Genomic DNA, 24,316 nt, shown 5'->3' with positions numbered 1-24,316 from the left:
TGAAAACCCTATTCAGAGGGTCGCCGTAAGTCGGAATCGACTTGAAGGCTGTCCATTTCCATTTCATTGATGATGAAAAAAAACAACAACTTCAGAATTCACTGGAGGGGATTTTGAGGAGACATTTGCAGAGCAGATCTAGCTTTAGTGTAGGAACTAGCAAGCAAACTATGGTGGATAGGCAGTAAGTAGCTTCTTTTGCTTGCCTCACACTTCAGAACAAAGCTGTCTTCCAGTGATGATGATTCAATCATATGCAAATCTATTTAACTGGATAATCAATTAAGAACCACATTCACAAATCTTTAATTGGCCGACAGATCTCTGAAAATGAGGGCTACACACTTATATAAGTTTAATAAATAATAATAATAATAATAATTTTTGAAAAGAATGTGGATTCTTTGGGATCCAGATACAATGGGAGTGATGCGATTTGTTTGGATAATGTTTTCACCAAATCAGCTTGATCAGGCGCCGGGTGCCAGTAGGTAGGTGTGACATGTGCTTACCCCTTTCCCAAGAAGAATATGTCATCATCCATACAAAGGGAAAATGTAGCAAACTGGAACAAGCAAGTCTGGCTTCTTTTGAAAGCAGGAGGAAGGAAGACGCAAGTCATGAACAACAGTGGGAAACTGAAGGCATTAGGAAGTAAATAACAGCAAACAGATTGCATTCTTAGTCTAGTGCTCCATCATAATGGTCCATGCCAGCTGCCAGCAGTCTATGGGAGACGTGATAAAGGCATAAAAATTATGAATGGTGGGGGAGAGTGATAGCTGAATGGTAGAGCATCTGCTTTGTGTGCAGAAGGTTCCCCAGTTCAATCTCCAGGTCTGAATCACTGTAGAGTCGCTGCCAGTCAGTGCTAGTAACTACTGAGCAAGATGGACCAATGGTCTGACTCTGTGTAAGCCAGATTCCTTTGTTCCCAAATGGTTCTTCCTCCCGCACAACCCTGGAACTCGGGGGTCGACCAAAGAAGTTGATTTGTGGTAGGAACAGGACAGATAAAAAGAAATACTACTTGACATGGCACAAAATTGACTTGTGGAACTCGCTGACAAGATTCAAAGGATGGCTTTCAACTATTGGACAGCCAAATTCACGAAGGCTAGGCCTATAATAACTATTAAACCCGAGAGCTACAATTGTGCTGTAGTGGTTAAGAGTGTTGAGCTAAGGCCAAGGAAATCTGGGTTCAAATACCCACAACCATGAAGATCAGTGGATGGCCTTGGGTCACTCATTATATCTCAGCCTCACTTACCTCCAAGGGATGTTGCGAGGATAAAATGGAGGAAGAGGAACTGCATACGCTGCCTTGAGCTCCTTGGAGGAAAGGTAGGATGCAAATGCATTACATTAAACCCTCCCTGTCCAGAGGCAGTATACCTTTGAGCATCGCATGGTAGGGACACACAACGGGAGGGATGTTGCTTTTTGTTTCTCCAGGAGCATTTGGCTGTCTGCTGTTGGAAACCAGGTTTTAGATTATGTGGATGTTTGAGCTGGTCCTGAGAGGCAATTCTCTTTTATGTTGGCCTACATCTCCCATAATTCCTGACCATTGTCAGCCTGGGGCTGTTTGGAGTTGGAGTTCAACAAATATGTAGAGGTCTGCAGTTTCTCCACCATTGTTTTATGCCCTGGTATCTTGAACGGCCTGCTCTTTGGTAAGTGTTAAAGATTCAGGAGCTTGCCATGGCCAGGCCAGTTACAGAGATACAAAATACCTCTCAGGTCTGCAATCCTGTGCATGCTTTCCGTTTGTTTCAGTTTCAGCCCATCCTCTGAGGAGCTCTGGGCAGCACACGTGATCCAGCCTCACCTTTGCTTTGTTATCCAAATAACCCTGCAAGGTAGGCTAAGAGAGAATGACAGGTGTAAGGTCAGAGGGCCAGCTTTGTGGCTGAGTAAGGATCTGAGTCTAGGTCTCCCCAGTGTTAAGTCCAACAGACTAGCCAGTATGCTGGCTTGTTAATAGAAAGACCTGTTGAGCTAAGTGGGATTTAACGTCTGAATAAACACAGAGAGACTTGAGTTATAAAGCTGCAATCCGATGGGCCCTTACTTTGAAGCAAGCCCCATTAAACTCTGTGACTCTTACTTCTGAGTAAACTTACATAGGTTTCAAAGCTGGGGCACGCAATCCTACACAGGCCAGGCAGTAAGCACAACTGCATTTGGCAACTCAAGAGTAAACATATCTTGGAAAAATGGGGAAGGGATACTCCTTCAGCCTAATGCTAGGCAGATTTACTGTGAAGTAAGCCTAGAGATGTAAAATTTCCAGACATTTTGAAGCCATGGGGGAAAAAAATTTTCCCCGTTTTTTTCCAGAAAAAAAAAATGGAAATTTTCAGAAAAATTGAAAAAATGCAATATTAGCACTTTTTACAGATTGAAAGTCACTTTGTTACTTGAGGAACATAAAATGTAATTATGTACAAGTTGGTTTGGCAGAAAATCACATTTGGTATATTAAAAGTACATTTTATTCAAATTACTATTACAAATTGAGTTTACTTTTTAAAATCTTTTACTTTTTTTTGTAACAAATGGATCTACAAAATCCAGGAAATGTGGCAGGCAGCACCCTCCTCGCCTGAGCGAGTCCCTCTCCCGGGAAAGCCGGCCTTTCCGCGCGCACCTGCGACAGGTGCGGCAGCAGGTGCCGCCTAGGCAGGGGCCAGGTGTCGGGCGTCGTTTCGGGGCCATTTCCAGGGAGACGCGCAAACAGCCGAGCCCGGCGCTGGGCTGGAGGGAGGAGCCGTCCCTGGGGAGAGGAAGCCAGGTGGAGAGCGCCTGCCGAGGGAGGGCTCTCCTGGGCCGGATGGGGCGAGAGGGAGGAAGCGGCCGGGCCTGGAAGAGCGCCGTCGCGCTTCCTGAGGCTGGGCTGGGTGCGCGCCACGCCGGAGCCAGGTGAGGCAGGGGACGCGCTTGGGACGGGGGGATCGCCTGGGCCAGGGAAGAGGAGCGGCCCTGGGGAGAGCTCTGCCGACGCTGGCCAAGAAAGACGGCGGAGAAACGGGGAATCTGGGCTGCCCCCCTTTCGCCCAAACTTTGAATTGCGCAGCGGTCCTTCGAGGCGCTCCAAAGTTCCTTTGAGAACTGGGAGGGGGTTGGTTTGTTTGGTTGAGGGGGACAAGCGGGGCGCGTTTCCTCTCCCTCTCTCTGAACAACCAGGAGCACACCGGTTTCTGGGGCTCCAGTCGGTCCCACCTAGCGGGGCCTCTTGGCTTGGTCTTCCCTGCCCTGGCACCTTCTCCGCCCAAACTCGCTTGTCAACCTACACAGAAAGGAAGCAGGCTGGTTGGCATCTCTGGTCTAGGACTCTGGAGCTCTCCAGTTTGTCCACCGCTAAATGTTGTCTGCGCTTCAAGCCTGGCCCAGTGGGCCAAACCAATAATCCATACGGGTTACATTAGCTGTTACTATAGATTGTTTCTCCGTAACCTGCAGCTGGTGCAAAATGCAGAGGCGCGACTGCTCACTGGGGCAGGGTGTTGCCAACATGTCACCCCGCTGCTGAAAGAATTGCACCGGCTGTCCATTTGCTACCTGGCGAAGTCCAAGGTTCTGATTTTGGTGTACAAAGCCCTATACAGCTTGGGACTGGGATACCTGAAATATCACCTTACCCCTTATATACCCAGTCGACCACTACTCTCTACTGGTGAGGTCCTCCTGCAGATACCGTCTTATCAGGAGGTCTGGTCCGCACAACATAGGAAGCAGACCTTTCGTGTTCTGGCACCAGCGCTTTGGAATTCCCTCCCCTTAAATATTAGACAGGCACCATCTCTGTTATCTTTTCGGTGCCTACTGAAGACCTTCTTTCAATAAGCCTTTTAAGTAGAGACCTTATCCCAGTCTGCGTCTGTGTTGAAATTACTTTTTAAGATGTTTTGTTTTAATATATTTTAATGTCTGTTTTTATGATGTTTTAGAATGTTTTAGTGTTTTTGTTTGCTGCTCTTTCTGGAAGGGCAGGATATACATTTAATAAATAATAATAATATATCCATAAGCAATGAGCTTTATGATTCGGCTGTAGAAGAGTGTGTCCATTTATGTGTGTCCATAAATACCTGGTGTTTTTATCGTTCTTGGAGAATTCAGGAAGGGAATGCACATTTTTAAAGTCCACAAATAGTACTGCTTTTATTTATTTTTAATATCGTAATGTGAACAGAACTTGGGTATTGCAAGGTGAAATTATTTTTAATAATTTGCAGTTGCATTGTTTTGATGGTAGACATTGTTTACTTTTGCATTTTGAAGCTGGTGTGCCCGCAAGAAAAAAGTGGGGCATATATATTTTTGTAAACACCGAATATAATTCCCCAGTTCTGAGAATTAAGTTAGACACTGGAGTTTAAAAACGAAAGGACACTTACTCATAGGTAAGTGCGCTACATAGAATTATGAAGTCCATATTCCATGGTGTGTTCTACTGAATTCCAGCATTCTGAATTAAGAAATCTTCCAGGTTCCTGCCATTCAGGAAGGAATAGCTGCTTTATATAAAGCTGTATGAACAGAAGAGTTTAAGTGTGGAAAGAGGTTGTTAATGTGTGCTAAATGATCTTTTAGGTCCGAGTTCTAGTATCTGTATATATATACAAGTCCCACTGAAGGACAACTTATTAAGCATCCTTTAATATGCTAACCATCTGCTTGTAGTTGATTAATTCACAGACTGAACATAAAGAATATGTTATCTTACTGCAGCTGCTACTTCGAGGCTTTCTAATAAAATATTTAGTTTTTCTGGAATGAAATAAATTAATTTGTCCCCTGGAGAAGTGTTTCAACATTGTCTGAACTAAAAGATGTACAGAAGATGCTTTGGGAAAAAAATCACTGGAAAGGGTTTAGGGTCTTAATTCAGAGAAAATTACATATGGTTTGGGCTATAAAGCTACATGTACGTACCTGAAAGTACATCACATTTGCTTCCAAGTAAGCACGTTTTGAGGCTTGATTCCAAATGTACAAAGTCTCCTTAATTTTAGTGGCGATTATTTCTAAAGATATGTTTGTGCACTGCAGTCCTTATTAGGTTTACTTGTAAGAAAGGCCCACTGATTTCAGCTAGATTTGTTTCAAGGAAGTCTGATTTTAAGACAGCAAACTTGATGCTCTGAAATGTGGCTTTAAATGGGGCCTTATTATTACTACTACATTTATATCCCACCTTTCCTCCAAGTTGCTTGAGGAGGTGTACAAACATGGTTCTATCCCTCAATTTTATCCTCGCAACAACCCTGTGAGGTAGGTTAGGCTGAGAGGAAGTGACTGGCCCAAGGTGACCCAGTGAGCTTCATGGCCAAACGGGGATTTGAACCCAGGGCTCCCAGGTCGCAGTCCGACACTCTAACCGCCACCCCACACAGGCTCTTACAGAAGGGGGCACCTAAACTTTCTCTAGGCCAGGTACCCTTCAAATGTTGTTGGACTCCAACTTCCCTCAGGCCCAGCCAGCGTGGCCAGTTGCCATGGATAACGGGAATCGTAATCCAGCAACATCTGGAGGGCACCATGTTGATTACCCCTGCATTAGGTTATATTGGACTTGGCATTGTTAGGGGAAGCCCAGGGGGTCCATGCCCTCAGTCCTTTGCGCTGAGGCCTGGATCTCCTGCCCCCCTTAAAAAAACAACCATCAACTTTGCTTCTGGGGCTCCCTGGCATTCTGCAAAGTGCAACACTGGTGAGAAGCCAGCTAAGAGATGCTCCTCTTACTTAATTTGCCCCAAAGGCCTATATTTGCATCTATATATTTAAATAGGCTCCTACTGGGAGGAAGTGTGGGATATAAATCTAATAAATAATAAAATAATAAATAAATTAACATATGCACATTTGTGTTCACAGCCTGTGCTCTGAGTTCTTTAAATAGCGACTCGGTTTGTCTGTGATTGGCCTGCCTTCAGTACTAGCCGCGATAGCTGTGCGATTCACAGTTTCTTAACTTCAGTGACAAAGTTGCCTTCAGTCAAGGCAGATGATTGGTCTATGTAGCACATTATCTACTCTGTCAGCAGGTCTCCAAGATCTCGAATGGAAAAAAGCCTTTCCTATTGCCTCCTACCTGATCCTTTGAACTGGCGAGTCCAGGCAAAGCGGGTGTTCTATCTCTGCTAGTCAACTAGGCCAGCGGCGGATAATCTGCGACCCTCCAGATGTCACTGAATGTAGAACTCCTATTAGCAATGGCCAGCGATGGTGGGAGTTGTAGTTCAGAAACAAATAATTCTGGAGGGCTTCAGGTTAACCAGCACTGACCTAGGTTCTTATCTGGCAAATGAGCATTAACAATTTCGCTCTCAAAAGGGACAAAAGGTTTAGCAGGCTGATCCCAAAAGCCCGCAATTAAAACCATTCTGTATCTTGCAAGCTCTCTTATCCCTAGGCAGCAACTATATTATGGGTATATATATATATATATATATTGGGTGCCTTGTTTTACACTAATCCAAGGTTGAAGAGCCAGTGAGTCTGGCTCTGCCTGTTGTTCCTCTCACAGCTGCGTAAGCAGAGATGCAGGCAAAAGGGCTCATTAACTCCTTCCTCCCCAGTGCAAACAGCAACAGAGGCTTTGGGAGATGCAGTGAAAGGTTGCATTTTTAATTAGGCCTGTCTAGGAGATCAGTGCCCAAAGCTCTGTGACCATCTTGCTCTCTGGCGAGCCCCCTCTCCCGTTCATTCGGACTTCATAAAATTCAAAAATAATTAACAAACCATTGCACTGGGGACTCTTCTGCGTATGCAGGACACGAGAACTGTGGTTTGAGGTGGCCCCGTTTTGATATGGCAGCTCGGTGAGGTCAGTATTCTAGGGAATGATTAACCAATGGAGCCCTGAGATCAGGTTCCTGCTCAGGACCAGGACCTAAAGTGCACACAAAGCTTAGCACGAGGGAACCTGTCTAGCTCCATGCCGCTCTCTTAGCTAAAAGCAAACGGAGGTTTAGGGTGTGGCCAAAGACCACATGCTTTGCTTGTTTATCCTAGTTCTAGGCAGCAGTAGGTAAAAGGTTACTCTTGGATTGCTTCTGAGCTATGATGTTGCTGGGTAAGGTTCATGGAAATGCAGGCAATGTGCTCTCTTATTCTTAAGCGCATGTTTTCGTTGCAGATGTCTATTTGCAACAAAACAGGTTTCTCAAACGGCAGTGTGCCCCTGAGATTAGGAGAGCAACTAACACCACATCAGATCATTGGTCCATCAAACTCAGTCCTGTCTGCACTGGGCATGGCCAACTTGGTGTCCTCCAGATGTTGCTGGGTCCCAAACTCCCATCAGTTCCAGCCAGCATGGCCCAACGGTCAGGAAGGATGAGAGTTGACGGGTAGCGGCCCTGCGGGTTTTCAGACAGGAGTCCTTTCTCAGTCCTGCCTAGAGATCCCTGGGATTGAACCTGGCTCCTCCTGCATGCATGACAAGCAAGTTGCTCAGCACCTCGGACAGCTCCTTGAGAGTTCAGACTAAAACCCGGAGCAGAGTCGCTGCCCCACCAACATCAGAACCACCAGCCTCCACTGTTTTCAGGCATTATTAGACTACAGTTCTCATCAACCTTGACCATTGGTCATGCTGGATGGGAATGATGGAAGTTGGAGTCTGATAACAGCTGGAGGACCACAGGTTCCCTATCCCTGTGTTAGATTATGATGAAAAGGTCCTATTATTTATTTATTTATTATTTGATTTATATCCCGCCCTTCCTTCCAGCAGGAACCCAGGGCGGCAAACAGAAACGCTAAAAACACTTTAAAACGTCATAAAACAAACCTTAAAATACATTAAAAGAAAACATTGTTAAAAACATTTTAAAAAGCTTTAAAAACATCTTTTTAAAAAGGGTTAAAAACATATTTAAAAAAACAACATTAAAAGCAATTCTAACACAGACGCAGACTGGGATAGGTCTCAACTAAAAAGGCTTGTTGAAAGAGGAAAGTCTTCAAAAGGCGCCGAAAAGATAGCAGAGATGGCGCCTGCCTAATATTCAAGGGGAAGGAATTCCACAGGGTAGGTGTCGCCATTATGGAAGAGGAGCCTACATAAGAGTGCAGTTATGCCTGTTTACTCACAAGTAAGTCCCGTTGTGTTCAGTGGGACCAACTCTTAGAAAAGTGTGCTTAGGATTGTAGCCTAAGGCTTCCCACCTCCTTGCTTGGTATGCGGCTGACTCTCAGAATGTGTCTGTATAACTTCCCTGCAGCCCAGAAGTTGCCTTTTCCGGCTTCAGAAGTTGCAATAGTACATATTTATGCAATCACAGGCCAGCACGTTCCCGAAAGCCTGCACTGTTGATGTTCTGAAGCTTGATGCGAGAAGTTGCAAAATTTAAATCTAAAGACGGAATGCGTTCATGTGGAAGCCCAATAACTGCAGACAGAAGGACGTCTGGGCTAGTGCTCCCTTTGTGGGTGGGGGATCACAAGCTGTTGTGGCCTCCACACTTGGTAGGGCAGTGGCCGCTGGTGGCTCCACGTCAGTGGGGCAGTGGAATCTGCCCCGGGTTTTAGTCCAAACTTTCAAGGAGCTGTCCAAGGTGCTTCACAGTGGCGGAGAACAGGGTCAGAGGGAGGCTTCTTTTTGCTCCTTAAGAAAATGGGTCTAAACAAGGTTAGATATACTATGGCTGCTCCTCTTGTCCAATTGCCCCTGACCTGGTAACCTCCAGATGTTTTGGGCTACAACTGCCATCTTCCCTGGAAGCCATTAAAAATGAAAACAGGAGCTGGTGGAGGAATACAATAAGCAGAGGGTCTGACTTCTCTGCAATTTGAGTATTGCCCTGAGAGCAAATTCATTCATTAGGGTGGTGGGACTCTCCTGGATTGTACCACCTCAGATTGCTGGTGGGGGCAGCATCTATGACAGCAATGAGCACAGGGTGTAACTTCTGACCTGGGGTGGCAGACTGTTTTCTTGTATTTTTGTATTGGAATGTTTATTATGTTTGTCATTAATTGATATGGTTCCATTGATGGATAGTTCGTTTTATGACTTTCCATATTACCACGTTCATGTAATCAAAGTGTTATTTGTTGGATTATTATGTTTTGAAATGATTTCACATTTGATTGTTACAAATGTAGTGATTTCTATTTTTGTTCAGTAGTGAGTTCTTTTGAGCATATTTATATGGAAAGCGACATATAAACTTTAATAATAACAACATTAAATGCTTCTATGTGACCATGCATGCTAAAACTAGAAGGCTAGGGAGGTTAGTGTTCATTCAATTTCTGTATGCGGTGCTTGTGTGTCTAAAGATAATGAGCTACATTTAATGTTGTGATTTCCTCTCCATCTATGATCTGAAGTGGTGCAGGCCACTCCAAGGCCTCGCTATTTACCATTAAATGGTGCTCCTGGTAAGATTATTGTACCATGATATGGGTGCAGAATTTATTTTCTCACTGTGAGTACCACCAAATGGTGTGTAGTGAATTGGTACTGTTTTTTAAATTAGAATCTAAATGGGGGAGATGCTAATCTTCAGGACGCTTAGTCAGGACTCAGTGGGCTGACCCTGAAATGAATTGTTGTGGGGCTGGGGCTGTCGGTTCTCCAGTTAATGGATCTTGCAAGAGAGATGCAGGAGGGGAGAGCATTGCAATGAGGGACTGAGACCTAGTGTGGGAGTGGTCTTGAGGGAGGCTCTCCAGGGTTTTAGGTAGGACTCCTTCCGAGCCCTCTAACCTAGGAGACTGCCTTCTACTGAGTCAGATTAATTGTGCATCTCACTCAGTGCTGCCCACACTGATTGGCAGCTGTACTCCAGGGTTTCAGGCAGAGATTTGTCCCACGCCTACCTGGAGATGCCCAGGATTGAGAGCCAGGGCCTTCTGCATGCAAAGCGTGTGCTCTGCCACTGCGCCGCGGCCGTTCCCTTTCCAAGACTGGTGCGCACAGTCAGATAAGGAAGAAGTTAGCCATTAGAAACAAAGCAAGCCAGCTCTTTGTCCCCCTGCCACTTCCTTCCCTGCACCACCAACGTGGCACTATGTTTGCAGTCCAGTTAATGTTTATGTGTGCCATGGAGTATCTAGTTGGCCCCTTTGCCAGCTCCCCGGCGACTATGGATGAGCTAGTGTTGACTCTAAGAGAGAGCACAGGATCCTTGGGGAACCTGGTGGTCAGCTGATACTTGGGTAATATTAGCATTCTCTCTCTCTCCCTCCACCCTGTTTAGATGCAAGTGTTCCTGAAGTTGAGCTCTGAGCCACTGCCCAGCCGGACCACCCGATCTCCTCCCCAGCAGTTGAGGCTGCTCATCTGTGCCTTGAATTCCTCTGTCCAGTGTGTTCTCTCCCCCAGCGTCTACAGACAGCAGGAAGAGAGGTATTTTTAGACACTGGTGTATTTGTCGGCTTACGCTGTCCGAAGCTCTTCTCTTGCAGAGTGTAAAGCTGTGTGGGGTTAGTAAGCACATGTGTGTGGCAGTGGGGGAGAGATGGAAGCTCACCTGAGGAGGTAGCAAAAGGGTGTGTGTTATGGGGCGGGAAGGAAATGGTTGCTGAAAATTTTTGATATGAGTTTCTTTAAGGCCTGGCTCGACTGTGAACCTAGTACGCTCGTAAGAATGGGCAAAGTGTAACTTGTGCCTATCGCAGCAAGTCTTACCCTATTATGGCTGAAAGCTTTGACCAGTTGAATGGATAGATGAATAAGCAACAGCTTGTGTTGATTGGTGTGGGCGAGCTTTGATTGACGGAGGGGGATAGTTTAGGGCATGTGTTAAGGGGAGGGCCTTTTGTTCTGCATGCAAGTGGTAGCTTTTGATTATGAAGTTGTAGCTTCTTTCTGTCTCTCAAAGGCCCCTTCTTTTGAGGGGCCAAGAATCAAGCAAATTTCACCAAAGAGCAATCTTAACTTAAGGTGCTCCCAGACTGTCACTATTTTCAGATGGGATTCAGTTGCGTACAAATTCAGGTTGCACAATCAAAGTTGTTTTGGAGCTCTTGCGCAACAAACCCTCTCCTCCCCAACATGGCCTTCTTGTGATAAGGGAAGTGACGAGAAAGTGGAAAGTGTGGAATAACATGGCACAGTAAGCTCTCCGCAAATGAACTGGAGTGAATACTCAGTAAACAGGTAATCTGGAAGTGACCTAAATCAGTTAATGACGGCAGAAACACCCTCCAGTGAATGAACTGGGTGGATTTTTAATTGATCGACTGTCCTAATTGTTATTGGGGCTGACTGGCTAGATAACTTTATTAAAAAATTAATCTGGTATGCCCCCACAAAAAAAAACCAACCCATTTTTTTTAGTGGGAGTTATAAAGACTACAGATGTCAAGTACCATCCTAAGAAAAGGTATTATCTCTCTCCCATCCCACCTCCACCCCCAGTGTGAATGAGGGAGGACTGCCTGGCTGTTCTAAGAGTTTTTTATGTGGCATATGGTTGTACCATCTAAAGATGGGGAGTATGTTTTTCTCCCACTCAAAGCAACTTTTTGTTGCATGAAAATGTATGCAGACTGGGGCTGCAATTCAATACAAGTTTACTCAGAAATAAGCTCCATTGGACTCAATGGGACTTACTTCCAGGTAAGTCTGCATTGGATTACAGCCATAATTGATTGACTCTTGTTTTTTGAGGGGTGTCTCCAGTACATACACATAGTAGAAATTATCATTCTCTAATGCTGCAGATCACTGGTGGGTAGGGATATGCTAGAATTATGCCCAATTCGGATTTGGTGCTGAATTTTCCATTAATTTGCTTATTCTTAATAGCTGAGGATTGGATTTTAATGTAGCAAATTTCCGCAGCTATTTTTAAAAATGGACTTTAAAAAAAAAATCCACTTCTTAAAACATTGATTATAAGAATGATAATTTATCAATATTTCTCTTTAAAATATCAATATTTCCTTCAAAATATTGATATTTTTAAAGGAAATATCATTTCCTTCAAAATATTATTCCCTTTAAAAATATTGATATTGATAGTTTTTCCGAGTGGAAAAAAAAGAAGACCAGTAAAAGCAGCACCTAGTGGCTACAGAATGAACTTGAATCGATGCCAGCCAGTTGGGTGGATGGAATGCTTTGAACCTGCACCAGCCAATGGATCCCATTCCTACTGGTGTGCACATGAGGCTTAGTCTTCCGGAAGCTGCCCCATTCTTCCAGCCCATCAGAGTTTCCTGTTTCCCTCTCTTCTTATGTAGTTTCAGGACAATTAGAAGGGGCAGAATTTTATTTAATTAAAAAAAGTGTTTTTTTTAAAAAAAAGAACCTTCCCCCTCCCCCAAGCTTGGAGAAAAGAAGTCTTCCTCCCTCACCAAAAAACCCACTCCCTCTCCACTTTGGTCCCTCTCCAAAATAGTAGCTGTTATTGGTCCAGGACATGTTTTATGGAATTGACTGGGTGTCTGTTTTTTTTAATTATTATTCAAAGGGTTTGCACGTGCAACCCTGCCTACAATGTACAAGAGCTGGCATCAGCATTGCGGCAAACATTGTTCAAACTAAGGGGGGGGGGAAAGAGTTAATACAGCCTTGCAAATGCATTTACACAGCTTACTAGTCTTGCAAAATTCTTACTAGCCTGCTCACCCAGCAGTAAATACATGAATTAAAAAGGCAAATTAAAATTAAAAATTGCTGCTTATGATCCATGCCCTGCTGTAGTGGAATTCTTACGGGAAAAAAAAGTATAGAGAACAAGACATCGCAGTGTACAGGGAGATTTTGTTAAGAAGTTTCTCAGAAAGGCTCTGCTCCCAAAAAAGTAAGGGGTCTAAGACCCCCCTGAGATCCTGGACGACTAAACCCCTGGTGGTAGTAGTAATAATAATGGCACCTTTTTGGCCTTGCATCTTTCTAATTTGGGCTTTAGCCATCATCAGCCCCTGCCTCCCATTCCTTGATGTTTGCCTTGGCTTTGTGATAGTTGATTTAAGGAGGGAGTGGTGGGATTTTGAGCGTTTGTCTGCAATGCTTTGCTTCCATATTTTATTTTTAGATTTAACCATGTAAACTAGACCCGGGGGCGGTCAAATGGAGGGGAAGGAGAAAGGTGGGTTTGGAGGAATGAACTTGAATAAAAGCAACTTCCTTTTCTGAAGCTTGAAAACAGGGCAATCCTGCTGTAAAGGAAGCCCCATTGAGATCAGTGCGATTTCCTTCTAGGAAAGTGTGCATAGTTTTGCAGCTGCCATCTCTTCATGGATCTGGCTGTGGCTAAAGGGGCATTGCAGTCCGAAACATACGGAGGGCATCAGGTTGGGGGTGTTTTACAGAGCTGCTCTAAAAAGGCTGTTCTTTTCCAACATTTTCCTGAAAAGAGCAATAGAGGGGATATCAAGGTCAGGGGCCGGATAGCAGGGATTGTTCTAGGAAATGAAGACAGGTTGGTCTGTGAGTCTCAAGAGGCAGGTGGAGCAGAGATTCTCTGCCTCGAGGAGCAGTGCAGTAAAAATTGTATTGAGAGTAGGGAACTCCAGCTCCCAGCCAGGGATGATTGGGAGGTGCAGTCCATCCAACATCTGGCGGGTCAGATTCCCCCTTTCTTCTCTGCATTGTGGCTGGTTTGCTTCTTATTCTTTAGCAGTAAATATGCAAGCATTATTGTGAGCTTGAATAAACTTGTGCTGGTGGCTGGATCTGGTCCGCAGGCTGCCTGTTGCTTTAGAACAGCCTTGCCTGAGCTGGTGCCCACCAGATGTTTTGCACTACAACTCCCATCAGCCCCAGGCTGCCCAGCTCTAGTATAATCTTAACGCTTCTTGTGGTTGCCTTTATTGGAAACCTGAGTGTGTTTAACGAAGTAGTCCCGGAATAGACGATTGGATAAATGTAAGGAATGAAATCTAAAGATGGGAACTTGGCGGCCCGAGCCTAAAAATACATATGTATTATTAGGTTGACGCTGGGAACGAGATGCCCTGTGAAATGCTGGGTACGCCTCTCTGTTGCCGCTTTTGCCGGCACAATCTTGAGATCTTCATTCCATTGTCGCCGGTGTGGATTTAGCAAACCATGGGGGGAGGGCACCAATAATGGTGAGAGTTGAAAAATCGAAGGCTGAGAAAGTGCCATTATTTAAGAAATCCAATACAATATGCTTATTGCTTAGTCCAAAGACTATTGCAGAACAATACAAAACGTTGTGTAAATACAAAACATTTCTATTTAAGAAATCTATGGCGTGCATTGGCTGTTGTTCTTGGGCGATTTTCTGCAATCAGTGGGGCAAGTAAAGGCAACAAACCCAAAGGAACAAGAGTAAAAGCCTTGTTTTATCTAAAACAAAAGAAACTAGACCCATTTTAATCCGCAGTTAGAATGAGATGCAGTCATGTCAACCAAACTGTTAATAAGTGTGTTTCCTGTTTCGATGCCAAGGGTTCAGGAACATTGGAAGCTGTGTTACAGTGAGTCCATCTAGCTCAGTATTGTCCACACTGACTGGCAGCAGCTCTCCGGAGTTTCATACAGGTGTCTTTCCCAGACCTACCTGGGGACATCAGAGATTGAACCCGGAGCTTCCTGCATGCAAAGCCACAGCCCTTTCCTTTAGAGTTCCTCCTTAGTCCATGCCTCCCTGATTTCAGAGTTGTCCTCTGAAGACAACTGAATCATAGTGGAGATTTTTAATTAAAGTATCACCTTTGTTGGTTTTGTATTTTTCCAGTTTGGGGTTTTGCCATCCCCCAGTTGATTGCTTGGCAATTGCCTTGGCTTAACGGCTGATTTCTAAGCAAAGTGTGGTAGGATCTTGATTTTTTTGGGGGAGGGGGGTCTGGAAGATGTAGGATCAAGCTCAGCAGTTGGGGATTGCTGGCTCTTTGGGTGTTGTGGGACTACAACTCCCATCATCCCTGACAGTTCTCTGTGCTAGCTGAGACTAATGGGAGTTGCAGTCCAACAACATCTGGAGGGCCACAAGTATCGTTTGCACACTTTAAAGCATATTTTTGCAACCTTAAGGGCTAGAAACTTGTGTATTAAAAAAGTTGGGGAAGGGGAACCAGTGGTGGTCCTGATGTTGTTGTTGTTGTTGTTATTATCTCCTGCCCTTCCTCCCAGTAGGAGCCCAGGGTGGCAAACAAAAATACTACAAAACATCCTAAAAACAGAGTTTAAAATATATTAAACAAAACATTTAAAAACATGTTAAACATCTTTAAAGATGTCTTTAAAAAAAAAACTTCAAAAACATCTTAAAAAGCAATTCCAGCACAGATGCAGACTGGGATAAGGTCTCTACTTAAAAGGCTTCTTGAAAGAGGAAGGTCTTCAGTAGGCACTGAAAAGATAACAGAGATGATGCCTGTCTAATATTTAAGGGGAGGGAATTCCAAAGGGTTGGTGCCATTACACTAAAGATGTGCTTCCTATATTGTGTGGAATGGACCTCCTGATGAGATGGTATCTGCAGAAGATGCTCATCTGTAGAGCGCAGTGATCGACTGGGTCTATAAGGGAAAGATGGTCTTTAGGTATCCTGGTCCAAGCTGTACAGGGCTTTACACATCAAAACCAGAACTTTGAACTTAGCCCGGTAGCTCATGGGCAGCCAGTGCAATTCTTTCAGGAGTGGGGTGAGGTGTCATCATGACATGTTGTCCTTCTTAGACGACAGCCCTCACCATTCTTGGCCATTGCCCATATTGGCTGGGGTGGATGGGAGTTGGAGTCCAAAAGCATTTGGAAAGTCACAGCTTCCTCGTTCCTGATTTTGTGTGTGTGTATTATTTATTTTATTTATTGTGACAATTTACAGGCCACTTATTTTTAAATGAAACACTAAGCGGTTTACATCGTAAGTTAAAACAACTTAAACTGGAAATACAAAAAGCGCTACAGTCTCTTAAACACCACTAATAATAACTGAACAGAATGTCCTCTTAGTATCGACATCTAGTATCAACATTGCACATAAAAATCAACTACACACACACACACACACAAGCAAGTTGCGTCTTCTAGGAAGGTGGCTTCTTCACTTTGCACCCCATTCTGCATTAGTGTGGAATAGCAAAACACAGCAAGTGTGGTGTAGTGGTTCAAAGTGCTGGGCAGCGACCAGGGAGACGTGACTTCAAATCCCCGCTTGTCATGAAGTTCACTGGGTAGCCTCTTGGCATGGGCTATCTCACAGGATTTTTTTGTGAGGATTAAAAAAACAGGGGAGAGGCAATGTATACTCCTCTGACCTTGGAGAAAAGGGTGCAATAAAACCTGTAACCAAGAAGAGCCAGAAGCAAATACAAAGCCCTGACTGTTGCCAATACTCTGAGAGCCTCCTCCTTTTCATAGGTTGTCTTTTATCTTTTCTGGCCGTTTCTTTCTCTGGCGCTCCCTGTGCTGATAATTCACCTTTGCTCTCTCCTGTCTACCAGATGAACAATACTACGCACACCAACGAGTCTTCACCCACTGTGAGCGATCTCTCTGCCACCAGCATGGCTTCCACCATGTTGCAGCTAGATTTCTTTCCTTCGGCGATGGGCGCCAGCCTCTTAATTGTGGGCGACGGCTCCCAGCTAAGGGCTGATCAGAATCGCTCCCAGGACAACCAGCAGCTCTTCTTGACTACCTCGACAGCAAAGGCGATCTCTGGTCTCTTTGTGTGGGCTGCTGTGTTCATCACTTGCCACCAGGTAGGTGGGGGGAATCCGCGGACCGCGGAAATGCAAAGGCAGCAACAGGAATTTTCTGGGGTTTTTGTCTTCCCCAACCTTGAGCCCTCCAAATGTTGTTGGACCTCAACTCCCAGCATGCCCAATGATTAGGGAGAATGGGAGTTGGAATCCACCAATGTCTGGAAGGCACCAAGTTGAGAAGGGCTGATGTGGAGACTTGTTCCTGTTAATCAAATCAAGAGAAACGTCACTTACAGCAGTACCTCTTTGTGTCAGATCTTGGAAAACTCCCCAGCAATTTAATCAGGCTTCTGCTGGTCTTCCCAAATGTGATTCTCAGGAACGCAGAAAGTTGCCTTGTACTGAGTCAGACCATTGGTCCATGTAGCTCATTATAATCAACACAGTCCACTTCCTGTGTAGCTTGGAAGAATTGGGTAACATGTGCCTCTGAGTATATGGTGAGCGGTTGCAATACCTGCAATCAGCCCAAATAACAGAAACCAGACATGTGCTGTGCTGATCTTGTTTGAGCAGGGAGGAAGCAACAATATTAAGAAAGCTGACATAGTTCAGATAGTCGCTTTAAATATGTTTGATTTACTTTGCAATTTTAGTGAAGTTTCCTATAGTAGATCATTTTCTTTTGCTTGCAATATTAAAAAAAGGACAAAAACAATTGTGGAACAATGGCACTGACTGTTCTGCAGAATAGTTTCCAATGGACTTGAGGAGTGTCTCAGTTTGCACAAGATAAAACAGTAGGAGGTAAAATATATTCTAGCAAAATTCTAGGTGTGCTCTATGTTTTTAATTGACCTTTCCTTAAATGGAGTGTTTTAAGCATAGCAGGCTGAACACATGTATCTTGGGCAGGTCAAGTTTGTTTTTTCCAACAGTTAAGAGTCATTGCTTAAGTAGCAACATATTGTAAGTCTGATTTTACATCAAACTGCAGTTTCAGATTCGACTGTTAATGCACCAGAAATAGAAATAGAGCATGACTTCCAGTTTGAAATACAAGAGGCTGTCTTCATCATCATATGACACTGACCAATAAAAAGGCTTTGAAATTAATAAAAATACATTTGACACAGATTTCTAGGATGAATAATGAAGGAAATAAAATTTTCTAGATTAGATGCTCTGTAGAAACAATAGTAACACAGGAAAGAAAGGAAGAAGAATTGTAAAGAATTCTCTGGGTCAACCCCCAACTCCAGGGCAGTTGATCATGGCCAGGCACAACTGTGCCTCCCTTACCAGGGCGGAGTTAGGTCAAACACCAACTCTATAAGGTCGGTAGACTTCCACCACCCCTTTAACCTGGTTACCCACTCTGGACCAAGGGGAAGCCCAAAGTGCCAGAAATAGACCTGTCCAGGATTCCAAAAGACAAGAGCCAAATATATACTCCTTGTCTTGGAGCCTTAAGGCAAAAGTACCCAGTTATACAGTAATCTGTGGCTAAATGGCCAAGGTTCTGGATTCAGAGCCAAATTGCCCTGCAATGAACCCACACTGGTAAATAAGAGGTAGTCTTTATTAAAATAAAATTATAAGTGCAAAAATACAGCAGCAAGTAATTCCTTAAACCAAACACCCAGAAGGATAGGTAAAAAAAAAAAAAAGAGAGAATTCAATCCCAGGACAAAATATTACTGTCTAGCCTATTCTATACTTGCACATTATAGGAAAACAGGCAGAGTAACTTCATGGTTCCGTATCTCCGCCAGAGGTGCATGGTCTGTATAGCATTAGGAAGATGGAACCCCAACATCAGGTAGGAACAAAGGCCAAATTCTTAGCTCTACTTTTATGAGGAAAAGCCCAGCAACAGCCAGGAATTAATTAGCTAGTCAGACAGCTTTCTGATGATGAAATCTTCTAGAGCTTTTGCGCCTAATGGTCGCACAGTTTCTCCGACCTTCCCAACCCTGTGGCCTTGAGGTGCCAGCCTCAAGCTGATATACAGGTGTTCTCAATAACTGCTTAATTAACTGAATTCATCTGTGAGAACTGACAGTGTCACAGCCTGTTAGAGGCGCTAATTCAGGCAAGAAGTTCTCCCCACAATTCCTTGCCACAGAACCATCTTTTTTCGCAAACCTCAGCAAAAGCAGGCGTTCTTTATTTTTATTTATTTATTTATTTATTAAATTTATTAGTCGCCCATCTGGCTGGTTGTCCAGCCACTCTGGGCAATGTACAAGATAAAACAATACATTAAAACATTAAAATTTAAAACCATAACAGTAAAAAACCTAACCCACCCCAAAAGCCTGCCTGAAGAGCCAGGTCTTCAAGGCCCGGCGGAAGCTTATCATAGAAGGGGCATGGCGGAGATCATTTGGGAGAGAGTTCCACAGGGTGGGGGCCACTATTGAAAAAGCCCTCTCTCTAGTCCTCACCAGTCTAGCTGTTTTAACCGGTGGGATCGAGAGAAGGTCTTCTGAGGCTGATCTTGTTGAGCGGCATCCCTGACGATGCTGGAGGCGCTCCTTCAGATAGACTGGGCTAAAACCGTATAGGGTTTTAAAGGTCAAAACCAACACCTTGAATTGGGCCCAGTAAACAACCGGTAGCCAGTGCAACTCCTTCAGCACTGGAGTGATGTGATCTTGCCGGCAGCTGCCTTTAATCAGACAAGCCGCCACATTCTGTACCAGTTGCAGCTTCCTGACAGTTTTCAAGGGTAACCCCACGTAGAGCGCATTACAGTAGTCTAGGCGAGAGGTGACCAGGGTGTGTACTGCCGGTGGGAGCAGATGGTTGGGAAGGTAGGGGCGCAGCCTCCGTATCAGATGGAGTTGATACAGCGCCGCCCGGCTCACAGCCGAGACTTGAGCCTCCATGGTCAGCTGGGAGTCAAGAATGACCCCCAGGCTGCGGACCTGGTCTTTCAGGGGCAATCGTACCCCATTGAGCACCAGGTCCACATCCCCCAGCCTTCCCTTGTCTCCCACAAACAGTACCTCGGTTTTGTCAGGGTTCAGCTTCAGCTTATTCCTTCCCATCCAGCCACTCACCGACTCCAGGCACTTAGACAGGGTTTCTACAGCCAACCTCGGTGAAGATTTAAATGATAGAGCTGCGTGTCATCCGCATACTGATGACATTGCAGCCCAAATCTCCTGATGATTGCCCCCAGCGGCTTTATATAGATGTTGAACAGCATCGGGGAGAGGATGGAACCCTGTGGCACCCCACAAGTGAGAGGCCAAGGATCCGAAACCTCATCCTCCAATGCCACTCTTTGGTACCTACCAGAGAGGAAGGAATGGAACCACTGCAATACAGTGCCCCCCATGCCTAACCTCTTCAGGCGGTCCAGGAGGATAACGTGGTCAACGGTATCGAAAGCCGCTGAGAGATCAAGGAGGACAAGGAAGGTGCATTCGCCCCTATCCCACGCCCTCCTCATATCATCTACCAAGGCGACCAAGGCTGTTTCAGTCCCATGTCCAGGCCTGAAGCCCGATTGAAATGGATCCAGATAATCCGCTTCCTCCAAGTGCGCTTGTAACTGTTTTGCCACCACCTGCTCAATCGCCTTGCCTAAGAATGGCAAATTTGAGACTGGGTGAAAGTTGTTCAGATCTTGGGGATCCAAGGAGGGCTTCTTTAAGATTGGTTTTATTACTGCCTCCTTGAGCGATGATGGCATTACTCCCTCTTCGAGAGATGTATTTACCACCATCTTGATCCCCTCACCCAGTCTATCTTTGCAGCTCATAATGAGCCACGATGGGCAAGGATCAAGTAAGCAAGTGGTTGGCTTTAAGGTTGAAAGCACCTTGTCCACTTCATCAGATGGAAGAAGCTGGAACCGATCCCACACCACCAGAGCACCACTGGTCACCTCTGGCTCGCTCACTGTGTCCACAGCGCACGGAATAGCACTCTTAATACGATCGATTTTCTCCGCAAAGTGTTTAGCAAACTCGTCACAGGAGGCCTTAGCATGTTCCATTGGTTCCGGAGCAACTGGACCGACCAGGCTCCGGACCACTTGGAACAGTCTCCTGGGACAGCACTCTGCAGATGCAATAGAGGCAGCATAAAAATCTTTCTTTGCTGCCCTTATTGCCACATGATAGGCTGCCGCAGCCGCTCTAACATGTGTCCGATTGTCGTCAGAGCGAGATTTCCGCCACCAGCGCTCTAGCCGTCTCACCTCCCGCCTCAGAGTTCGCAACCGTGGGGTGAACCATGGTGCCGTCTGAGTTCTATTCAGGGGGAGAGGGCATTTCGGAGCCACCCGGTCTAATGCCCCGGCGATTGCGGTATTCCACCCCTCCACCAGGGTCTCAGCCGAGTGGCTGTGTGCATGCTCCAGAGAATCCCCAAGCGCATTCAGGAATCCATCAGGATCCATCAGACGCCTGGGGCGGACCATTTTAATATTTACAATATTTGTGTTTGATATAGTTCTGATATTTGCGTTACCTTGTATATAGTTCAGAAGACACAATAGTGGCTCTGCACTTATCTGGACTTGGAACATTTCCTTAATAGTTGTTATTACCATGTGCCAGAATGCTTTAGCCTTCCTACACTTCCACCAGATATGAAAGAAATTCCTTGGCTTTATGGACTATTTTGTCTCCAGCAGATGCTTCTAAGCAGTTAACAAGGAGGAATGAAAGGAGCTCTGTTTGTCTCTTCTTTCCCCACACCCTTCCAGATCCTTTGCATTTGGTATTCAGAGGTATGCTAATTCTCAATATGCAGCGTCCATTTGGTGACTAATGGCCAATAATTACTGATGGATTCATCTAACCCTTTTCTGAAGATGCATTGTTACAAAGGTAGTAGTTGCAAAAATGGCCTCAGACCCTGACTTGCTTTCTGTGTTCTGCTCTAGTAGCAGTTTGCTTTTTCACAGCATTGTCTGCTTCTTTTCTTCCAGATCTTCTTGCACCTGAAAAGCTACACCATTCCTAATGAGCAACGCTATATCATCCGCATCCTATTCATTGTGCCCATCTATGCCTTCGACTCCTGGCTTAGCCTTTTGCTGATAGGCAGCCACCAATATTATGTTTATTTTGACTCAGTGCGCGACTGCTATGAAGGTAAGCCTGGTTTGTGCTTCTGCCCTCCTAGGAAATTTGGCGGATAAAAGGTTTATTCTATTGCAGGATGATATTTCTCTTTGCCACTTTATGGCAAAAAAGTAGACGTGGGACCGTTTAATCCCAAGTGGCCTGTGCGTGTTGAAATTGTTGGGTTTCTTTTGCAATAAACATGGAAGCAAGGGGTTTACTCCTTTTTCGAGAACCACTTCTGTGGTGATTGCACAAGACGTTCTGCACGTGGTTCAGAGATATTGTGGGTGAAGAGAGACACGTTTAGAACACCGAAAGGACCCTTTTCGTGTTCAGTGCAAATATGCCACTTGAAGACATTCCCTCCCTTTTATTTACCAGCCAATCTGTAGAGAAGCCTTTCAAGTATACCAGGAGAGGACCATCGCTCTCAGCAGAACCCATGCTTTGCATGCAGGAAGTCCCAGGTTCAACCCCTGGCATCTCCAGGTAGGGCTGGGAACTACCTCTGTCTGAGCCCCCGGAGAACTGCTGCCAGTCAGTGTAGACCACACTGAACTCGGTGGACCTACCATCTGACTCGGCATAAGACAGCTTCCGATGTTCCTCTTTCAATCAGCCTTTTGTTCAGAACCATGAGGACTGGAATCTTATTTCTAGGAGAAAGACCGTAGCTCAGTGGGGCAGTACATACTTTGCATGGGAAAGGTTCCATGTTCAACCCCTGACATCTCCCGGAAGGGCCACTGCCAGCCAGTATACGCAGTACTGAGCTCCATGGACCAATGGTCTAATTCAGTATAAGGCAGCTTCCTGTGTTTTGAGGGGCTGTCAATTTTTTGGCTGGCCTTGGCCGCCTAGCCAAAAATGTTGGTCACTGGGCTGCCTGCCTCTTTCCCTCCTGGCTTTGGCTGAGGCCTAGAAGAGATGTCTTTACATGGCTTAGGACCACAATACTTGATGGAACACCACTCCCGACACAAACCCACCTGTACACTACGCTCAACATCAAAGGCCCTCCTCCGGGTGCCTACTCTGAGGGAAGCTCGGAGGATGGCAACAAGGGAGAGGGCCTTCTCAATGGTGGCCCCCAAATTATGGAATGATCTCCTTGACGAGGTGTGCCTGATGCCAACACTGTTATCTTTTTGGTGCCAGGTCAAGGCTTTCCTCTTCTCCCAGGCATTTTAGCACGTGTTTCTGAATTGCTTTTTAAAAATGTGTTTTTAAATTTGTATATTTGTTTTTAATGTTTTTAATTGTTGTAAACCGCCCAGAAAGCTTCAGCTATGGGGTGGTATACAAATGCAATCCATCATGTTCTGATGCAGCAGCAGCAACAACCAAAGAAGCCTCCCTTTCTTGCTCTGGGTGGAGACCTTGTGATTTTTGCCCCTGCCTGGTAGAGTTGCACCTGGACCATGGGTCATGTAGCTGCCAAGCAATTCTCCTGACCTTCCCCTCAAAGCTAGGATGGGGCCAAGGCAAGGCAACTACTGTGCTAATTGCCAGGGTGATCACCTCCCACCTTTGCTGCTTCAGGTTTGGTAGGAACCTGGATTTCCACTTCCGAGGGAGACGACCTACTCACTGTGGCAAGCGAAATGGTTGCAGCCTGCATATAAAACATACGTGCCAAAAGAAACTTGGTTGTTTTTCTTTAAGGGAAGATAGCCGATCTTCCTGAAGTACACGGGAGGGGTCGTGGCAGAGAGAGCAAGACTGACAGTTGACTCTGCATTTGGCGAAGGAGAATGTGCAACCGTTATGCAAACTGTGAAGCCAGGAGGAAGCAGTTGTAACTCATTCGATATTATCTCTTCACCCTCCTGCTAGGATATGGATGGGGTTGTTGCCAGGAGTGGGAAGCCTGAGGCCATCCCAGTGTCATTGGACTCCAGCTCCCATCAGCCCCAGCCAGCATGGCCAATGGTCAAGGATGGCAGGAGTTGTAGTCCAGCGACAACTGGAGGGCCACAGGTTCCCCATCTCTGTGTTAAAGAACTGTTCTCCAGACTTTTAGGTCTGCCATAATAGAGGTCTTTGTGTCCAAGAAATAGAATGAATGTGCAATGGAGCCTGTTCCTCTCATTGTTCCTTTTATATAATTTGAGTCTTCCGGTGCTTGTGTTTATGTAGTCAAAACCACGCAGGCATGCAAGGGATCAGTATGCTCTAGGTAACCCCAAACTTTGCAGATGCATTTTTTTTTAAGGACCTAAAAAACCTTAAGGGGGTGAAAAAAATTCTCACAGACAGCCCCAGAATAACTCAGTGGCAAGAAATAGTGAGTGAGCGAGAGGAAAAAATCTGACAACTGTGTGGGAGGGGATAATAGAACAGAGTGGCTGGAACAGAAGTACCGGCACACAGATTTGTAGAGAATATGAAGAACCTTCTTGCTGTCTGGATAGGGTACTTCCTGGCTCACAATGAAAACCTTTTTTAAAAAAACTGTCCCCAGGGATGGATGAGAGCCACACTCAGACATCAGGGGAGAATTTTAAAAAGAATTATAATGCAGTCGGGATTGGACATATGTCTACCCTACCTCACCTCCCCCCAAAAAAATTCCAGTGTGGACTGAGCATGTTCAGTGGGTATAATACTGACTGTTGGAAGGGTGAGGG

General features: G+C 45.2%; 1 protein-coding gene across 4 annotated transcripts in view; it reads left to right on the top strand.

Moving 5' to 3' along the window:
• The first annotated feature begins 2,633 nt into the window (after nucleotides 1–2,633).
• TMEM184A (transmembrane protein 184A) overlaps nucleotides 2,634–24,316 on the top strand; it is a 32,329-nt gene continuing 10,646 nt past the window's right edge. The window contains exons 1-5 of one of the 4 annotated variants that reach the window (XM_061599416.1): nucleotides 2,634–2,928; nucleotides 10,224–10,372; nucleotides 16,393–16,653; nucleotides 21,323–21,346; nucleotides 21,548–21,713. In XM_061599416.1, the coding sequence (XP_061455400.1) occupies nucleotides 16,393–16,653; nucleotides 21,323–21,346; nucleotides 21,548–21,713 (451 nt within the window). In that variant the 5' untranslated portion in view covers nucleotides 2,634–2,928; nucleotides 10,224–10,372. Of the gene's footprint in view, nucleotides 2,929–10,223; nucleotides 10,373–16,392; nucleotides 16,654–18,329; nucleotides 18,419–21,322; nucleotides 21,347–21,547; nucleotides 21,714–24,316 lie in introns of those variants that run through there. The other 3 variants (XM_061599417.1, XM_061599418.1, XM_061599419.1) reach the window with 3 other exon arrangements.

The sequence above is a fragment of the Rhineura floridana genome, chromosome 17 (assembly GCF_030035675.1).
Source record: "Rhineura floridana isolate rRhiFlo1 chromosome 17, rRhiFlo1.hap2, whole genome shotgun sequence".
Lineage (NCBI taxonomy): Eukaryota > Metazoa > Chordata > Lepidosauria > Squamata > Rhineuridae > Rhineura > Rhineura floridana.
Note: the sequence above shows the minus strand (reverse complement) of the source record. Positions and strands in the feature narration are given on the sequence as shown.